The following is a 14,481-nucleotide window of genomic DNA, read 5'->3' on the forward strand; positions in this document are numbered from 1 at the left end:
TACTTAGATTTAGGAGCACGTCAAAGAACCCCAGGTGGTCCAAATTATTCTGGAGTCCCCTGCTACGGTGTGTCTCATAATCACGTTGTGGTTTTGGCGCGTATAACACCATAATTTGATTTTTGATTTGAACAAACGTCGTTATTAGTATAAAAATGCCCGTTAAGTGTTAGCTGTAGAACACTAATTCGAAAATGAATGTATCTTTGGGTTTGTCTTCATGCATTAAAGGCAATGTTTATTTACCTAGTACGTTAAAATCGCTATCGAGTGTTCAGAATTACATAAATGGTGCCCATGTATAATTGAAGTTTCTGGGGTCAGCCTTTCTTGTGGCCGGCTGGTTGATGGGAGGAACCATCTTCTTTCTGTACTGCTTCATCCTCAACTGCAGAAAATCTATAATCTGTGAAAGAACAAAGGAGCGACTTGGTACGAATTTCGAGCGCGTGTTTAGTACAATGACGAGTGATAACGTTCAAGTAGGGAAGACATGTGAGCAGAGAAATTTAATGCTTCTATGAGGGCTTGTTGGTCGCTCGAATTAAGAGGCAAGTTTGTCAATGCGACAAGATGGAACGAAGAAGTTGACTGAACAGACGCCGGTACATAAAATTAGCATTTCTAACACCGTTTACCTTTCGTAAATGTTTGCATTTCGAATTTGTCAATTACTTTGCTTTATCACGATGTTTAATTGCAAGATCCTTGGACAATTCCTCAAGCTCGATATAAGCCCCTTGGGTTAAAAGGTCGCGTTGAACAACAACAACAACAACAACAACAACAACAACAACAACAACAACAACAACAACAACAACAACAACAACAACAACAACAACAACAACAACAACAACAACAACAACAACAACAACAACGACAACAACAGTTTATCTGCAAGCTTTTGTGTCGCATCTTACAGAGCAGAATAGCCTATAAATATGATACGATAGTAAAGAAAAATCAAAGCGAGAGGAGAGCGCCTCGAAATGAAGTGGGTTCTGATTTAGAAGAACATTATTACTACAGTATTTAAAAAAATAAATATGTAATGAATTATGGCCAGGTGGCAAAGCATCAGACACCGCAATAGCATTACCCGCAAATTTGGGGATCTCAGGGATGTGGATGATATGTTCAAATTCTTATGAAGGTTCGACAAGGACATGTGTAGTCGCACTCTATCATCCCGTTGTCTAGGTCAGGCGAGCTCGCTGTCCCAAGCACCTGACAATCGAATCATTTTACCGCTATATACTCATGCAATACGTAAACGACGTGGTAGGTGAGGGCTGCTGCAAACCTAAACATGTTCTAAACATGTGATAACGAACATTCGCTTCAGAAGTTGAAGATGACGTTACTGACCGATTCGAAAGGTACTAAATGATACATTATGCGACCCACACAAACTGGCTGATCATACTTTGGATGCGCCATCAAGGAGCAGCAATGTATGTGCAGATGACTACGAGCCTGTAGGGCGTACTTGGCCACATCAGCAGGATTTGTAATGGAAGCGCCAACAATTCTAAGGTGAACTATTATAACATATTGTTGTACATTTAGAGCGATTGACCCGTTCTCACAGTGCTGTGCGAGCAATACAGTGGACAGGAGAGAGAAGCCGCCCATGTGGCAGCGTTTTAGGTTCACCAGGGGTTATCGCAAATACATTTGGTGAATCGAACCTGTCCTCAACGTTATAGGTGCTGCAGGTGAAGGTTCTGTCCTCCTGCGAACTCGTTTTCGAGTGGCTTGCTTAGCGTTCCTGCGATCTACCAGCAACAGGCTGTAGCAACGGCAGCACAGAATCCGTTTTGCTAAGTACTGTGGTGTTGACATTATTGGTTACGCTTTTGTGACATTTGGGCACTCACATCTGGGTGCTCCTTGGCGATGTTGTCACGCTCGCACGGGTCAGAGTCAATGTTGAACAGGCAGGGCTGCCGCATGGGCTGGCAGGGTGTGCCATTGTTGTGACCGCACACGACGACCAGCTCATCCGGACGCTGCGTTGGCATGGCGCGGCCCATCGCTCGGATGGTGCGCGCGGCCGAGCACTTGGAGTTGAACGATGCAGGATAGTGGGAAAATTGAGACCTGTGAGTATACCAGAGGTTAGGCAGTCAAAAGGAATCCCATTATGTGCACATAAGCACATTTCTGACGAATAAAGTCGAAATAAGAGCAAGACAGATGTTCAGCTATGCAGGCCAAAGAGCAGATAACGATTAGACTTCTTTCTATCTGATCCCACCAAAGCAATGCAAACACAGCGGTGACAGGCAAAAGATTCTATGAATTGATGTGATTAGTCAATTTGATGGTATGATAGGCACTCGTTTGGCGCAGGAGAGTGCTAGCTGAATATTCACGGCAGAGGCCCTTGCCCTGTGATAGGATGCACTAACACTACTGGTGCTTATGATGCTGTGATGGGTCACTTGTAATAAAAGGAAAACAACCAAAGCAGCAGGGTGTGAAAGCCTTATCTCAGCTGCTGTCAATGATAACTGTTTACACGTTTTTAAAAAGCGCCTGCGAAGGAGAACGTGTGATGACATCAGATGCTGCCACTAGATTTCACCTTTCGCTGGTGTACGTTTCCTTGCATTCAGCACGTTTAGGTACGCTAGCTTTCCTAGACCTGCGGTGTGGTTTCAAATGGTGCATGAACTCGTGCACACGTGCGCATGGCGAAATTAGCTACTTGTCACATTAGAATGTGTCATCTGAACCATGCTTTGCCATGTTTTGTAGCTGAGGAACGAAGCACGTTATGAATGCTTTGGGGGATCAATAGATGCTGGTGAATGCAGCAACCAATTTTTGATGTGAGAGCATTACTTGGCTCATTGTGCGACCCCTCCGTCATCAGAAAGCCGTTTGGCAGAAAAACGGCGCACAAATTTTGTCATTTCATCTAACTAACCAAACAAAAATCGCACGCCATTCCACTGCTGTGAAGGTGGATTACCAGCGAAGCAGTTTAGCACACGGCATAGAGGTGACCCAGAATTTAGGTCAAATGTATGCGCAAATTTTATGTCTCTTGAGCGGTGACGGTGGTCATCCCGAAGAAAGACACAGGCACACACATTTTTGATCGGCGGTATACATTCGATGGAAGACTACCGCCACCTCGGGGAGCCGGAGGAAACTAGACACGCGCGACGGGAACGCCACCCTGGGAGAGCGGAAGGAAACTAGGCACGCAAGCGCTTGGAACGACGACAAAGAGAGGGCGCTAACATGGCTGATGCGGGTCGCACAGCGGAAAATCTTTGAGAAACCCTTATTGTCCTACCTGAGAGTCTACTGATCTTGAAATTGGTGCCTATTGATAACTAATCTACTAAAAATACATATCCGAGTGATGAGACGTATAAGCTTTTGCATAGAATGAAGCGATTTTGCATCAAATTCGGGAGCTGAGTTCTCGCACACGTAGAGTTATTGACGGACACGAAAAATCCACGGCAATCTAGCCATAGACAGCTTCGCTGTAATAAAGTAGCCACGGTGAGGATTCGATCCTCTGCCATACCACCACTGCTACCGCTCCGTAGCCGAGCGTGCTTACCACTGCGCCACGGTTGCAACAGCCACAGTGATGAATATGTTTGAGCCTGTGCACGTGGTTGGGCTCTGCCTGGCGGGCGATTCACTAGATGGCAGAGCGAGCGGTTGCGGAGCGAACACGGCGAGATGCAGCCGCTCGCTCTGCCATTCGCGTTGTCGGGGACTCGCAGACGCCGTCGCCGGAGCGCATGGACGACGAATAAGATGCAACGCGCTTCAGGTAGCCGTCGGACGACGCCTACGTACGACATCCCCTCCAGTATGAGATGGAGTTCGCCTACGAACCCGATGAAGAAATGTTGCGTCAGCACCATGGTACCGCTTGGAAAAGTACTGTCATCGCTCGGCAAAGCGGTGTCATCGTGCTGAAAAGTGGCGTCATCGAGAAGGAACACTCAACGCAATGTGCGTGAAGCACACTACTTTAATGAAAATTACGCAAATAAAACTCAGCTGAGAGATCGCAATACGGCCAGTTTGTCGTCTTGCGTTGTTGCAGCCTTATAAGCAGCAATACTTAACTCAGCAACATATCGCGGCAACACTAAACTCAGCGACCTAACTCAGTGACACACTTAGCGAGACGTAATGCTCTCTCATTCACACATCATAAGAATTGCTTTGGTGCCCCATAGTATTTTGACGGGAAACGATCGGGTAATGCGGAAATATTGCAAGTATATAAAACGTATTGTGGAAACAGCTTTGCATAAACAGTTTAGCGCGTGTCAAGATAGTCACAGCGATCCGAACCTACCTCATGAACACTTGAGATACATTAAGGTATCTATAAAGTTTCCAAGCAGTAGCAACATCTTTGGCGCGGGTTTAAATGACATAATGAAAGAACATTTCTTAGCAATTCATTTATGCTCAAGACTATTCTGTGTGACTATATATGGTCAGCGATATCCTAAATGCATGCGTACCACAAAGGCCTGCGGCTTCCACACAATGCTCTACTTATATATGAAAACAGGGGCGAAAAGTCCGTGTTTTCTTTATTGATAAATATATGTATGTTTGTTACCGTATTCGGTTCATGTTTGGTTGTCCTCCGGGTTCCGCGGGCCTGTACCACCCGTCGTAGCGCCCCCTGGCCAGTGAGCCCTGGACCAGCTTGTACCCGTGGTATCGGAGAGCCGACATGTTCCACACCGGGTCGATGTTGAGCAGAATCTCGCTTCGGGGTGATACGTTGTCCGCGATAAGCGTGTCCCACATGTTGAGGCCATCGATCTCACCGAGGTCGTCCACTTTACCTCCTGCAAGGAAGCGGTTTCGGCACCACCCGATTCTAGGTTAATGGCCTCGTTGAAAGCGTGAATCCCTTTTAACGACCGTAGCTGTGAAGTAACAATGAGGGGCACGAGCGCTTGGGTCAGCCAGCGATCACAAATAAGGTTGCAATGAAACAACTTTTGGTTCTTAGAAAATGTTCGTATTAACGAACAATTCTTGCGTATGAACGGCTTGGGAGTACAGGCCTATTTGCCATTATTCTTTATTGTTGAAAACGATTTATGGCTGGACGCCCTTCTGCTGATGCATGGACGACCTTTATTTCACGAAAAATTTCTGATTTACTATGATATTTATGGACCTCCTGGCGAGATGATCATTAGCATTGCGGTCGTTTCGTGCTTGTTTTGAAGGTCGCCAATAATTTTTTTCTGCACTTAACAAATCGCGAAGAGTAGCATTTTGGATAGCTCTTCTTTGAACAGACACTACATAAAAAGTACGTTGACTAAATTTACGTGTTTCTTTGGCCGCTGCACACATTGTCTTACACGGAACTGCGCTTCACAAAGACTGCTCATTAGACAAATGTTCACCTGTCACCCTTCGGTACTCTAAAGTGCTAAAAATGAGGTTGATCACAAAGTAAGGGCCAGTGGTCTACACCCACCGACTTTCACAAGAAAAAAAAAAGAGCTTGCCGCAACGTTTCAGTATCAGTCTCACCGTAATGTTTCACTCCATTGTCGCGGGTTCACTAATAAAACGCGGCAGCCGCATTTCGAGGGAGGCGAAGTCAGAAAATAGCCCTGTACTAAAGTTTAAGTGCAAGTTGCAGAAGCCCAGACGGTCAAAATTAATCCGAAGCCCTCCACAACGGCGTACCTCAGAGCCACAGCTGTGCTTTGGGACGTTAGACCCCAATTATTATTATCACCAGGAAAAAAATCGTCGCCCTTGCCACTCCGTGAAGGTGGTCGAACAGCGAAGCTGTGCATTCGCGGCCGCTTGGCTCCATCGTACGAAGAGCGCGCGGCGTTAACACCTTATACTGCTTATACTCCCGAGGAAAAAGCCGCCCGGCGTGAGCGCCAGCGAGAGCTCGCTCACGCCGTGATGAACGTGCTAGGAACGCCGTCGCCTGTGGAAGCCGACGCGCCCATCCCCCGCAACGCCGTCGCCCGTGGACGCCGACTTTTATACACCGGCGCCTCTCCTCCTCTTCCCCGGCGCGCGCTCCGATTAGTCAGCGCCTCTCCTTCCGGCAAGCGGGCTACTTGACTTCTCCGGACCTGCCCCTGCTCGACGGCGGCCGTCTTCGTGGGCGCATGCTCGACTAAGAACAGCTCCGCTGTTAAATAATAATAATAAAAAACATAACGCCCATGGTCATATAGTTATGTGTCAGCCTCGAACTGTGCGGTGTGGCTAACTTTCAACTTGAATGAAACCGGCTCCTCTTTTCCAAGTTTTTTGACGCTAAGCTCAATTTCCTAACATTTATCTACGCAACACGCTTTTCCACCCTCTCTGATACCCACAAATGCGAAACAAGCCTTCAGCTTACGACATGGTCAGCACTGCTGCTGAACTTTTGGTGACAAAGATACAGGCTAAGATCACCATTGTAGATAAAGACACCGAGGTGCTGACGTGTTTCCAATGCATACCTGCAGCGACGTAAAGAGTGGGCAGCCAATCAGTGATGTGCATCAGTTGGTGCGCCACATGCGGTCGTTTGATGAAGGTGCTCCAGACGAAAGCCACCCCTCGAATGCCTCCTTCCCAGAGCGTACCCTTGGTGCCACGAAGCGGCCAATTCGAGCCCGCGCTGTTGTCGATACCTCCTGCAGCAGCTCCGTTGTCTGTGGTCACCACTAGGATCGTGTCTTTGATGGCGTTGGTGAAGAGCAGCGCCTTCATTATCTCGCCGATGCTGTCGTCCAGCGCCGACACCATTGCTGTCGTTTGATGCACAAAGGATGCCACTGTAAATCTACAATGTCTGCGATATATTCATGGTGTGGTTGCGCTTGTACTGATGGGTGACTGTATGCACTTCACAATATGTAGGGACTTGTACCGTGGAAGAGTGATTGAAATCAAAAGTCTGTGTTGCTCTCACTTTTCTAAATTTGAGTGCCCTGGACGTAGATAAACAGAATGTTGATAAATAGGTTTCATGAAACAGAACTCCTTATCAAAGTTACATATATATATATATATATATATATATATATATATATATGACTCACACATACTGTCACCTACTCAGTGAACCAGCTTGCTATTAACAAGATTCGCTGAAGAACAGCACAGGCCTAGTGGCACATCATCATGAGGGCTCCATGTCGGCGTCAGAGTGGTTCGTTGAAGAGCGACACATAAGTGCACACTGCCACATCCTCAGTGACACAAGTTAGCCCGGCGGTTGGGTTCGAACGCTGTTTCCTCAGCACAGCCACCCGATGCGCTACCCATTCGACCAAGGACTACTCAGCGACCATAGTTGGCGGGAAAACGGTTACAAACGCGACTGGGTATGCGTTGCTTTACAATTACAAAAATGATCCTCCGATGCTCGCCAGGATCAAACCCGTGGCACACAAGGACTTTACAGCGGAGGCATTAGGTGGCGCAGCGTGCTGAGTAACCGGAGACCACTCATCACATATTAGTGGAATGCGAAGGGATTCACCCAGTGATAACCGTAGGTAACGTACACCTTCCAGATGCGCTTGGGTTTAAAGTGGACGGAAGCATCAACCGGTCAGCAGTCGAGATAAGCTAGAGGCGTTTAGAGTATTGGTGGGAAAAAAGTAGGCAACAGATTCATACGGCCTGATCTCTTACAGTCATAGGTACAGGGTAGATGTTGAGGGAAAAAAAATATGAATGAGATGTATACAAAAATGCTAGATAAAAAACATGTGCAGCATACCTGATTAAATCAAGCACGCTGGGTGGCTATTTGTCGCTGCGCAGTTTCAAAGAGGATGCCATTAAATCATCATCATCATCATCATCATCGTCGTCACAAGCGCGAGAGAGCTACAGCCCACCTTTTGGCGTTGGCAATGCGGTGTGTCACTACATTGCTTCAATGCCGATCGCATTAACGTAATCGCATGAAATAATTGCATAACATTTTCCTTGTTAAATAAATATGCATTCAGACTGAATATTAGTTAATAATGAGTTGCCTGATAATTTTATATTATACATACATATGAAAGGTCCATCGTTGATTCAGTTAGCAGATAGGTCAACTCTCGTAGTGAGCTATAGAAGGGTAATACTCTTGATTCTACTGACCTGCATACGCTCTTCGCTTCGGATTTAGTATGTGGCTGTGCTTGAGCAGATCTTCGTCAGGAGCTTCTAGCAGTGAGTACGAATTTCCCACGTGCACAGCGGAGTAGCACAGGTACAAAAAGATGGGCTGTGCGGGAAAGGAAAAAGTGGAAAGCCTGTAAATCATTGCTGAAAGGCATAAACGCTCCGAAAGAGTTATCTTGTTTAACCATGTAATTTTTTATTTAATAGAACGCTTTCTCTAATAACTATAATTGCCTCGAGGCAGCAGGTGTTACCACATGCTGTAATAACACCTAAAATGTTACTGCAGTCTAATGATGTAAAATAACACGAGTAGTGGTATCATGCAGATGAAACTGTATATTTCTACAAATATCGAACAATAACGCTTTCTTTGCATGATACGATCGACACCTGAACAGGCAGTTAAATAGGACTGGAAATCTTTAACGCCAGAACTTTCTTGAATGGTGGCATACAACGTTCTACACTTGACTACTGAGGCGGGGCGTTGAGCTCTCGTCGTGATAAAGATTTCTGACTTCTGTGACCGAACACCAGTCGCACTACATTTTTTTTGTAACCACTTGTGCAGAAACTCTCTTGAAGTGATTGCAAATGAGGCATTGTGTGTAGAACAGCATTGTATTGCGGCAGATAGACATACCTTGTTTTGGTTTCTTTTTTTCAGCACTTCGATAGCCTTCTCGGTGAACAGACTGGTGGCGTATTTACCAGATGACTCCTGGTCCGGATTCATGTTGTTCCACATATCAAGGCCCCATCCTGTCCATGTGTCATTGTCCGTGCTGAACAGCTGTCACGAAGGCGAGACTCGTCAGATCGTCTTTTTTCCATCTGTACTATTTTATGGATGAGTCGCTTGAAATAGGCTGCTCCGGGCCAGCAAAGATAGCTCAGTGAGCTTCAACAAAAGTGCTGTGATGTTAAGAGTGATAACGAAAGCACGCGGTCCTGTCTAATCCCCAACTGCACTCAAGAAGCTAGATTTAGTGCCGCCTGGATTGAACTTGGTGCGTCTAGCTCTTGGCCCAGTACTCGGCCAAGTTCTCTTGAGTGTGAGTGTACACGTTGCTGCATTCCAGTGCTTTGGTTTTCTGCGATGCTGCGTGGTATTTTCGACAAAAAAACCTAAAGCGTAAGGAACTAGACACGATGAAGGAGACGTACAACAGAAGCTGCTGTGTGTCACCGTCTTTGTGTCTAGTCGTACCAGGGCTCTAGGGTTTTCCGAGAATGCTTCAACAACTAGCCCATCTCTCCATCCTGTTGGGCTGTAGCAGCGGTAGATGCCAGACACTGTTGTTTTCATGTAAGCGATGGCGCACGAAGCCCCGTGTAATCACAGCGTATTTTGTAGAAAACCGCTTTCCACGTTGTGGACTCTTCCACAATAATATGGCTTTGCAGTGAAAGCCGTAGGTGGGGGGGTGCCACTATAACTACAATAATGCGAATGCATGTAATGAAACACAAGTGTGAGACTAGTCGATCGGTGTTGATCCTTGACAGAAAAAGAAAGATTAGCAAAGAAGCAGACGACGAACTGCATTACTCTACCTGGCGTGTTATTTGTCGTGTGTTGCTCTTTAGTTGGGATTCCTTTTCTCGTGAAAGTTCAATGCACTTATTCTTGTTCCCTGCGGGCCTCCGATTCAACCGATTAATCTCGAGTAGTTTGGAGAGTGAAAGAATGTCTTGTAGCTTCCATTTCGGTGCTACATTATTGTAAAACAGATTTATATGCTAAAAGCAGTGAGATAGTTTCAGGGCGGATTTCTTGTAACGGACGCAGAAATTCTGCTCAGGTGCAGCTTTGCAGATGCATGGGGCTTCCCAAGAATTTGGTGGATTGCGATTATGACTTGTACATTGCTGTGTAGTTCTCTAAGTACGGAAACAAAACGCTGTAAGGGTTTATACTTAAACAGGAATCTCTAAGCCCGGTGTCTTTAGTATGCTGGTGTGCGTCGACCGGTGTATTTTGCGTCTTCAATGATTCACCGAAGACGCAGAAAGAATATATGGGTGTAGTTCTACGCGGGGATAAACCCCAGAGGTTCTTATATCTCAAAGCAAGCTTTCCGAGTTAGAGTTTAAGAAATGTATCGTTTTTTTCGCTGATGTGCAAAAGAAGCCGCTAGCCACTCCATATGACCCATATTACCACTCATAAACTGCCGGGGCGTGTATGGAAAAAAGTCTACAGAGTTCATTGGGCCCGATCTTGAAAACGGTTGTTTTAGTCGCTGATGCGGAATACTATTTGAAATTTTGTTGGGCCAGCCATGTAGGAAAACTTACAGTCGTACTATCATATGTCCTACACAGGGCAAATTTCTGAATCTATGTGTAGCGTGTAATCACGAAAAAGAAAGAATAGATAAATAACTGTTTCACCGAAAGTGAGGTATGATCCGAGTAATCTTGGTGATCCGTGTAAGGGCCGTAGTGACTATCAAAGCCACGGTACGTAGGAGTGTAATTTGCAGTGAAATGCCCAAGATGCCACTGAAAAAAAAAAGAAAAACAATTATACACGAAAAGAGTTTCAGTTTGAGGAACTGGAAGTTTGAAAATGTTGGAAGGCCTGACATTTATGGTGTCGTTTTGGTCTAATCATTCATCGGTCTTAATGTTTTGGTTAATTCTGCCGCAGATTATTTCTTTAACTTTTGGCATAGAAAAAAGGCTGAGATGCTTGTCTAGGAAGTAATGCAAGTTTGAATATAGAACGAAGCTGCGCTCTTGCGGACAGCGGCACTGTACAGTCAACTGTACCTATGATGTGTGCATCCATGCGTATGTTCGCAAACTTACAAGTTGTGTTTGTCCATATCACATTTGTTGCACTTCTCAACCGACCATTCAAGGAGTGCAGGATAGCCAACCGGGCATGTTTTTTTTTTCGGTATTTCCGTGAATTTAATTTCACATGGTTGAAACGTTGTGATAACTTATTAACTAGCTAATAACGACAAATTTTATGCTCATCTAATGAAGACGGCATTTTAATGCGTGCAGTTAGGTATATGCGCTTGAAACTTACCTTTCCGACAGCGTGCGTTTCATAACCCAATTCTTTTAGATGCTCTGGCAGCAGTTTAAAGTTGAGTGGGAGCCCGAATGGCTCCGCGGCACGGATTTCGTCGTGCTGAAGACCTAGAAAAAGCACTGCTCTTAGTGAATAGTGTAAGATTAAAAAAAAGAAGTGCGTCAAAGCTTTGAAATTGACTGCAGTTATTAGGAAGGGACATTAACGCGAGCGGCTTTTGTACGCTCGTAATATACTTTTATGTTTGCACCGGACATCGTGAAAATATGTACATAGGGCTCAAAGCCCTAGTAAAGCTTGATCTGGTTTGTCAGACATGCTGGAACAAGGAACGGTGCATGTCCTGTCAATGCGCCTTTCTTGCTCCGTGTTTTTTTGCACCCTATTCCTCCCGAGAGCGAACGCTTCTTGCACAGTGCAAAAAGAGAGAGAGAAAAAAAAAACCGAATTCGTTCTTGTAATTTTTTTACGCAGGTGTTGTGATGTTTAATATCGCATTAAAATCTGTCTAAATTATTTCTGTTTCTCGGCCAAAGGCTCGTAATGCCTTAAAAAGTACACGGTACGCCGCTAAGCCAGCAACTAGCATTTTCATTATAAGCTTCAATTTTTTCTTCTATGATATGAGCATCTAAAGTGCAGCAAAACACGTGGGCAGTATTCAGTCACCCTGTGGTAACAGCGCAGCAGGTGACATGGGGAATGCGATGGGATATTAGTTCTTCAGGCGATCGTGACGCATCTTGCTGTGATGGACATAGCCAGTTTAGGAGTTTCTGCTGGTATGTCTTGCTGCAGTCTGTTGGAGGGCAAAATGATGGGCGAGGGCTTCGAATAGAAAAAAAAAACTTAATAGCGGTTCGAGCGCCATCGGGGGTTTGGTGGACACCTGCCAAAGAATGCTCCACATCCCCGTTCCCCGCACACACACATACACACATTTATAGGCGCAGCGCAGTACGCCGCCTTTGGAGTTATCATGGTGAATCGGGCATTGATGTGCGCGGGTGCTGGCGATGGTAGATTGAGCGCTGTGTTGCACGTAACTTTACAGGCGGGAACAAAATATTGGGATCTGTGAGCACGTGCCAAATTGCATTCTTGCGTCCTCTGAGGAAGCAAACGCACATTGTAGAGACATTGCGCTGCGCATGCGCGTGATTTAATGCTTGTGTGCCTGCGAATACTCCCCCTTCTTGCCAGTCTGCTGCCGCTATTGCCAAGATTGCAGAAGATTACGGTAAGAGAGCTGTGTGTGTTACGGCTGGTTTCGGGCCGTTCTACACGTGCGACAATGCACTCCGCCGGCCGAAACAAATATAGCTCACCAATAGCGTAATCTTCTGCAGTCATCGCGATTCCAACAGCAGGCTGGCAAGAAGTGGGAGTATTGGCAAGCACACTACCTTTAAAGGACGCACATGCGCAATGCCATGTCTCGGTACCGGGCGCTTGCTTCCTCAGAGGACGCAAGAATGCAGTTTGGCCCGCTTCTATAACGGGCATGATGTAGATTGCTGCAAACATGGGCTGGATCATTTGCTGCCCGCTGACTCCATCAGTCGATTTCATTACTAGTCCGATCCCCCTGTGGCGTATTTTCTCGTGCGAAGTGCAAAAATACTTTTTGTTGCTGTTGAGAAAGCAAGAGCACCAACTTTGAAAAATGTGTCTGCCTTAGTGTCCTCCGCCTGCGATTTCCTCTGACGCTGTATACGTATAAGTACACCGGGCCGGTGTTTCCGATTTTCTTCTTTATCGGACTGCTTAAAGACGGACAATCAATGTTTGCCCAACTTGTGCACTTTTTTATGTTACTTTACCTAAGCGTATTGGGTACTTTCCCGTCAGCAAAGCTGCTCTCGACGGAGTGCAGAGAGGAGTGACATAGTAGTTGTTCAATATGACGCCATCGCTGGCCATCACATCAAGGTTGGGCGTCTTTACTTGAGTTGACTCGTGCAAGCTGACGTCATTCCAGCCCTAAAATGTAAGTAGAGGAAATTGCACAAAACATTGAACCATGAGCTGTTGGAAGCTCTAAATAGTGGTGCGGGCACAGTTGTTACCGTGTAAGATGCATAGGGCCACTTCACTATATGAAAGATAACACCTCAGTGGTATTGAGATGACTGTTGCTGCTGAAACATAAGTTAGAACCGTATGAGCCGATGCCTACTGACGTAATTATTGCGCTGAAGAATAGACCACGTGTCACTATATTTCATCGTGAGAACAAAGACAAATAATTATCCGTGCTGAACGTGAGTCAAATGCTAACTTTGATATCGGCCCATCCGGTAGAGGGAGCACAGCCCTCATTAAAAAAAAAAAAAACATTGTGGGCGTAATGAAGACTGTGCCAGGGGGGTCGCTTCATGATATTTTTTACATAATTTTCTGCTCCCAACCTCAAAAGATATAGAGCTAGAGTTGCCTTGAACCTCTTGAACGGTGTGGCTTATTGAGCGCTACTGATTTGTTCTTCATGGTCATTGTTTGATTTTTTTCCACTGGACTACGTCATAATTATACATGCAAAAAAAAACGAATTTTTGTTTCACCATTTTGATGATTGATGTAGCCGCAACGTGGTTTTATTCTTCAATTTAGTGTCAATTCAAGCTCTGTAAGGAGCTTTCGACCGACCCTCTTTACTACAATTTGTTCTAAAGTACTTACTTTTCCAGTGTACTGCATTGAAGACAAAATCATGCAGACCCCATGCAGTGCGGAAATTGGTGTAGGCGAAGCTTTGGTGAGCCAGCAAAATTTTCTCAATGTAGCATTGCGATAAGCAAGGCGCAGCATGTCTCAAACTTGACTGTACAACTGTCATACAAGACGGTAGGGAAACGTGACACACTGCCACCACCGACCACTGCATCTAAACTTTCGGACGCCGAAAAGCTAGAGCCCCTCCTAGAGCACTAGAACACGTGCGTCTGAAGGGCCTAGTTGGCATTTGCACACACAAAAAAAATTGCGTGCGAGTGTGGTGCAATGGTGAAAGCGTCCGGGTGTTGTGCTGGGCGGTCCATGTTCAAACTCACCCAGGGGCACGTGATTGTTGTACTTTCCGCGCGGGAACTACTCGCCAAGACGGCAGAAACCACGGTCACCAACGTCCGGAAGGCTTTGTAAAGAAAGCGTCTCTTTAAAATTGCTTACTTATTTGTTTTGGAGATATGACGGCTGTGCATGTGACTTTCGGGCTCTAGTTGTTGGGCTCAATTCTACGCTTTGAGGCTCACGTTAAC

The 14,481-nt window shown here is 45.7% G+C and overlaps 1 protein-coding gene across 1 annotated transcript in view; it reads right to left on the reverse strand.

The window, feature by feature from the left end:
* Nucleotides 1-280: 280 nt before the first annotated feature.
* The window catches only part of LOC119463925 (arylsulfatase B-like), a 28,673-nt gene continuing 14,472 nt past the window's right edge, over nt 281-14,481 (reverse strand). Inside the window, exons 4-12 of the mRNA XM_037724748.2 lie at nt 13,045-13,204; nt 11,216-11,328; nt 10,567-10,677; nt 8,813-8,962; nt 8,143-8,269; nt 6,498-6,788; nt 4,616-4,850; nt 1,881-2,103; nt 281-406 (exon numbers count right to left, since the gene is read on the reverse strand). Coding sequence (XP_037580676.2) covers nt 281-406; nt 1,881-2,103; nt 4,616-4,850; nt 6,498-6,788; nt 8,143-8,269; nt 8,813-8,962; nt 10,567-10,677; nt 11,216-11,328; nt 13,045-13,204 — 1,536 coding nt within the window. The remainder of the gene's footprint in view (nt 407-1,880; nt 2,104-4,615; nt 4,851-6,497; nt 6,789-8,142; nt 8,270-8,812; nt 8,963-10,566; nt 10,678-11,215; nt 11,329-13,044; nt 13,205-14,481) is intronic.

Source organism: Dermacentor silvarum, chromosome 9, assembly GCF_013339745.2.
Source record: "Dermacentor silvarum isolate Dsil-2018 chromosome 9, BIME_Dsil_1.4, whole genome shotgun sequence".
Classification (NCBI taxonomy): Eukaryota; Metazoa; Arthropoda; class Arachnida; order Ixodida; family Ixodidae; genus Dermacentor; species Dermacentor silvarum.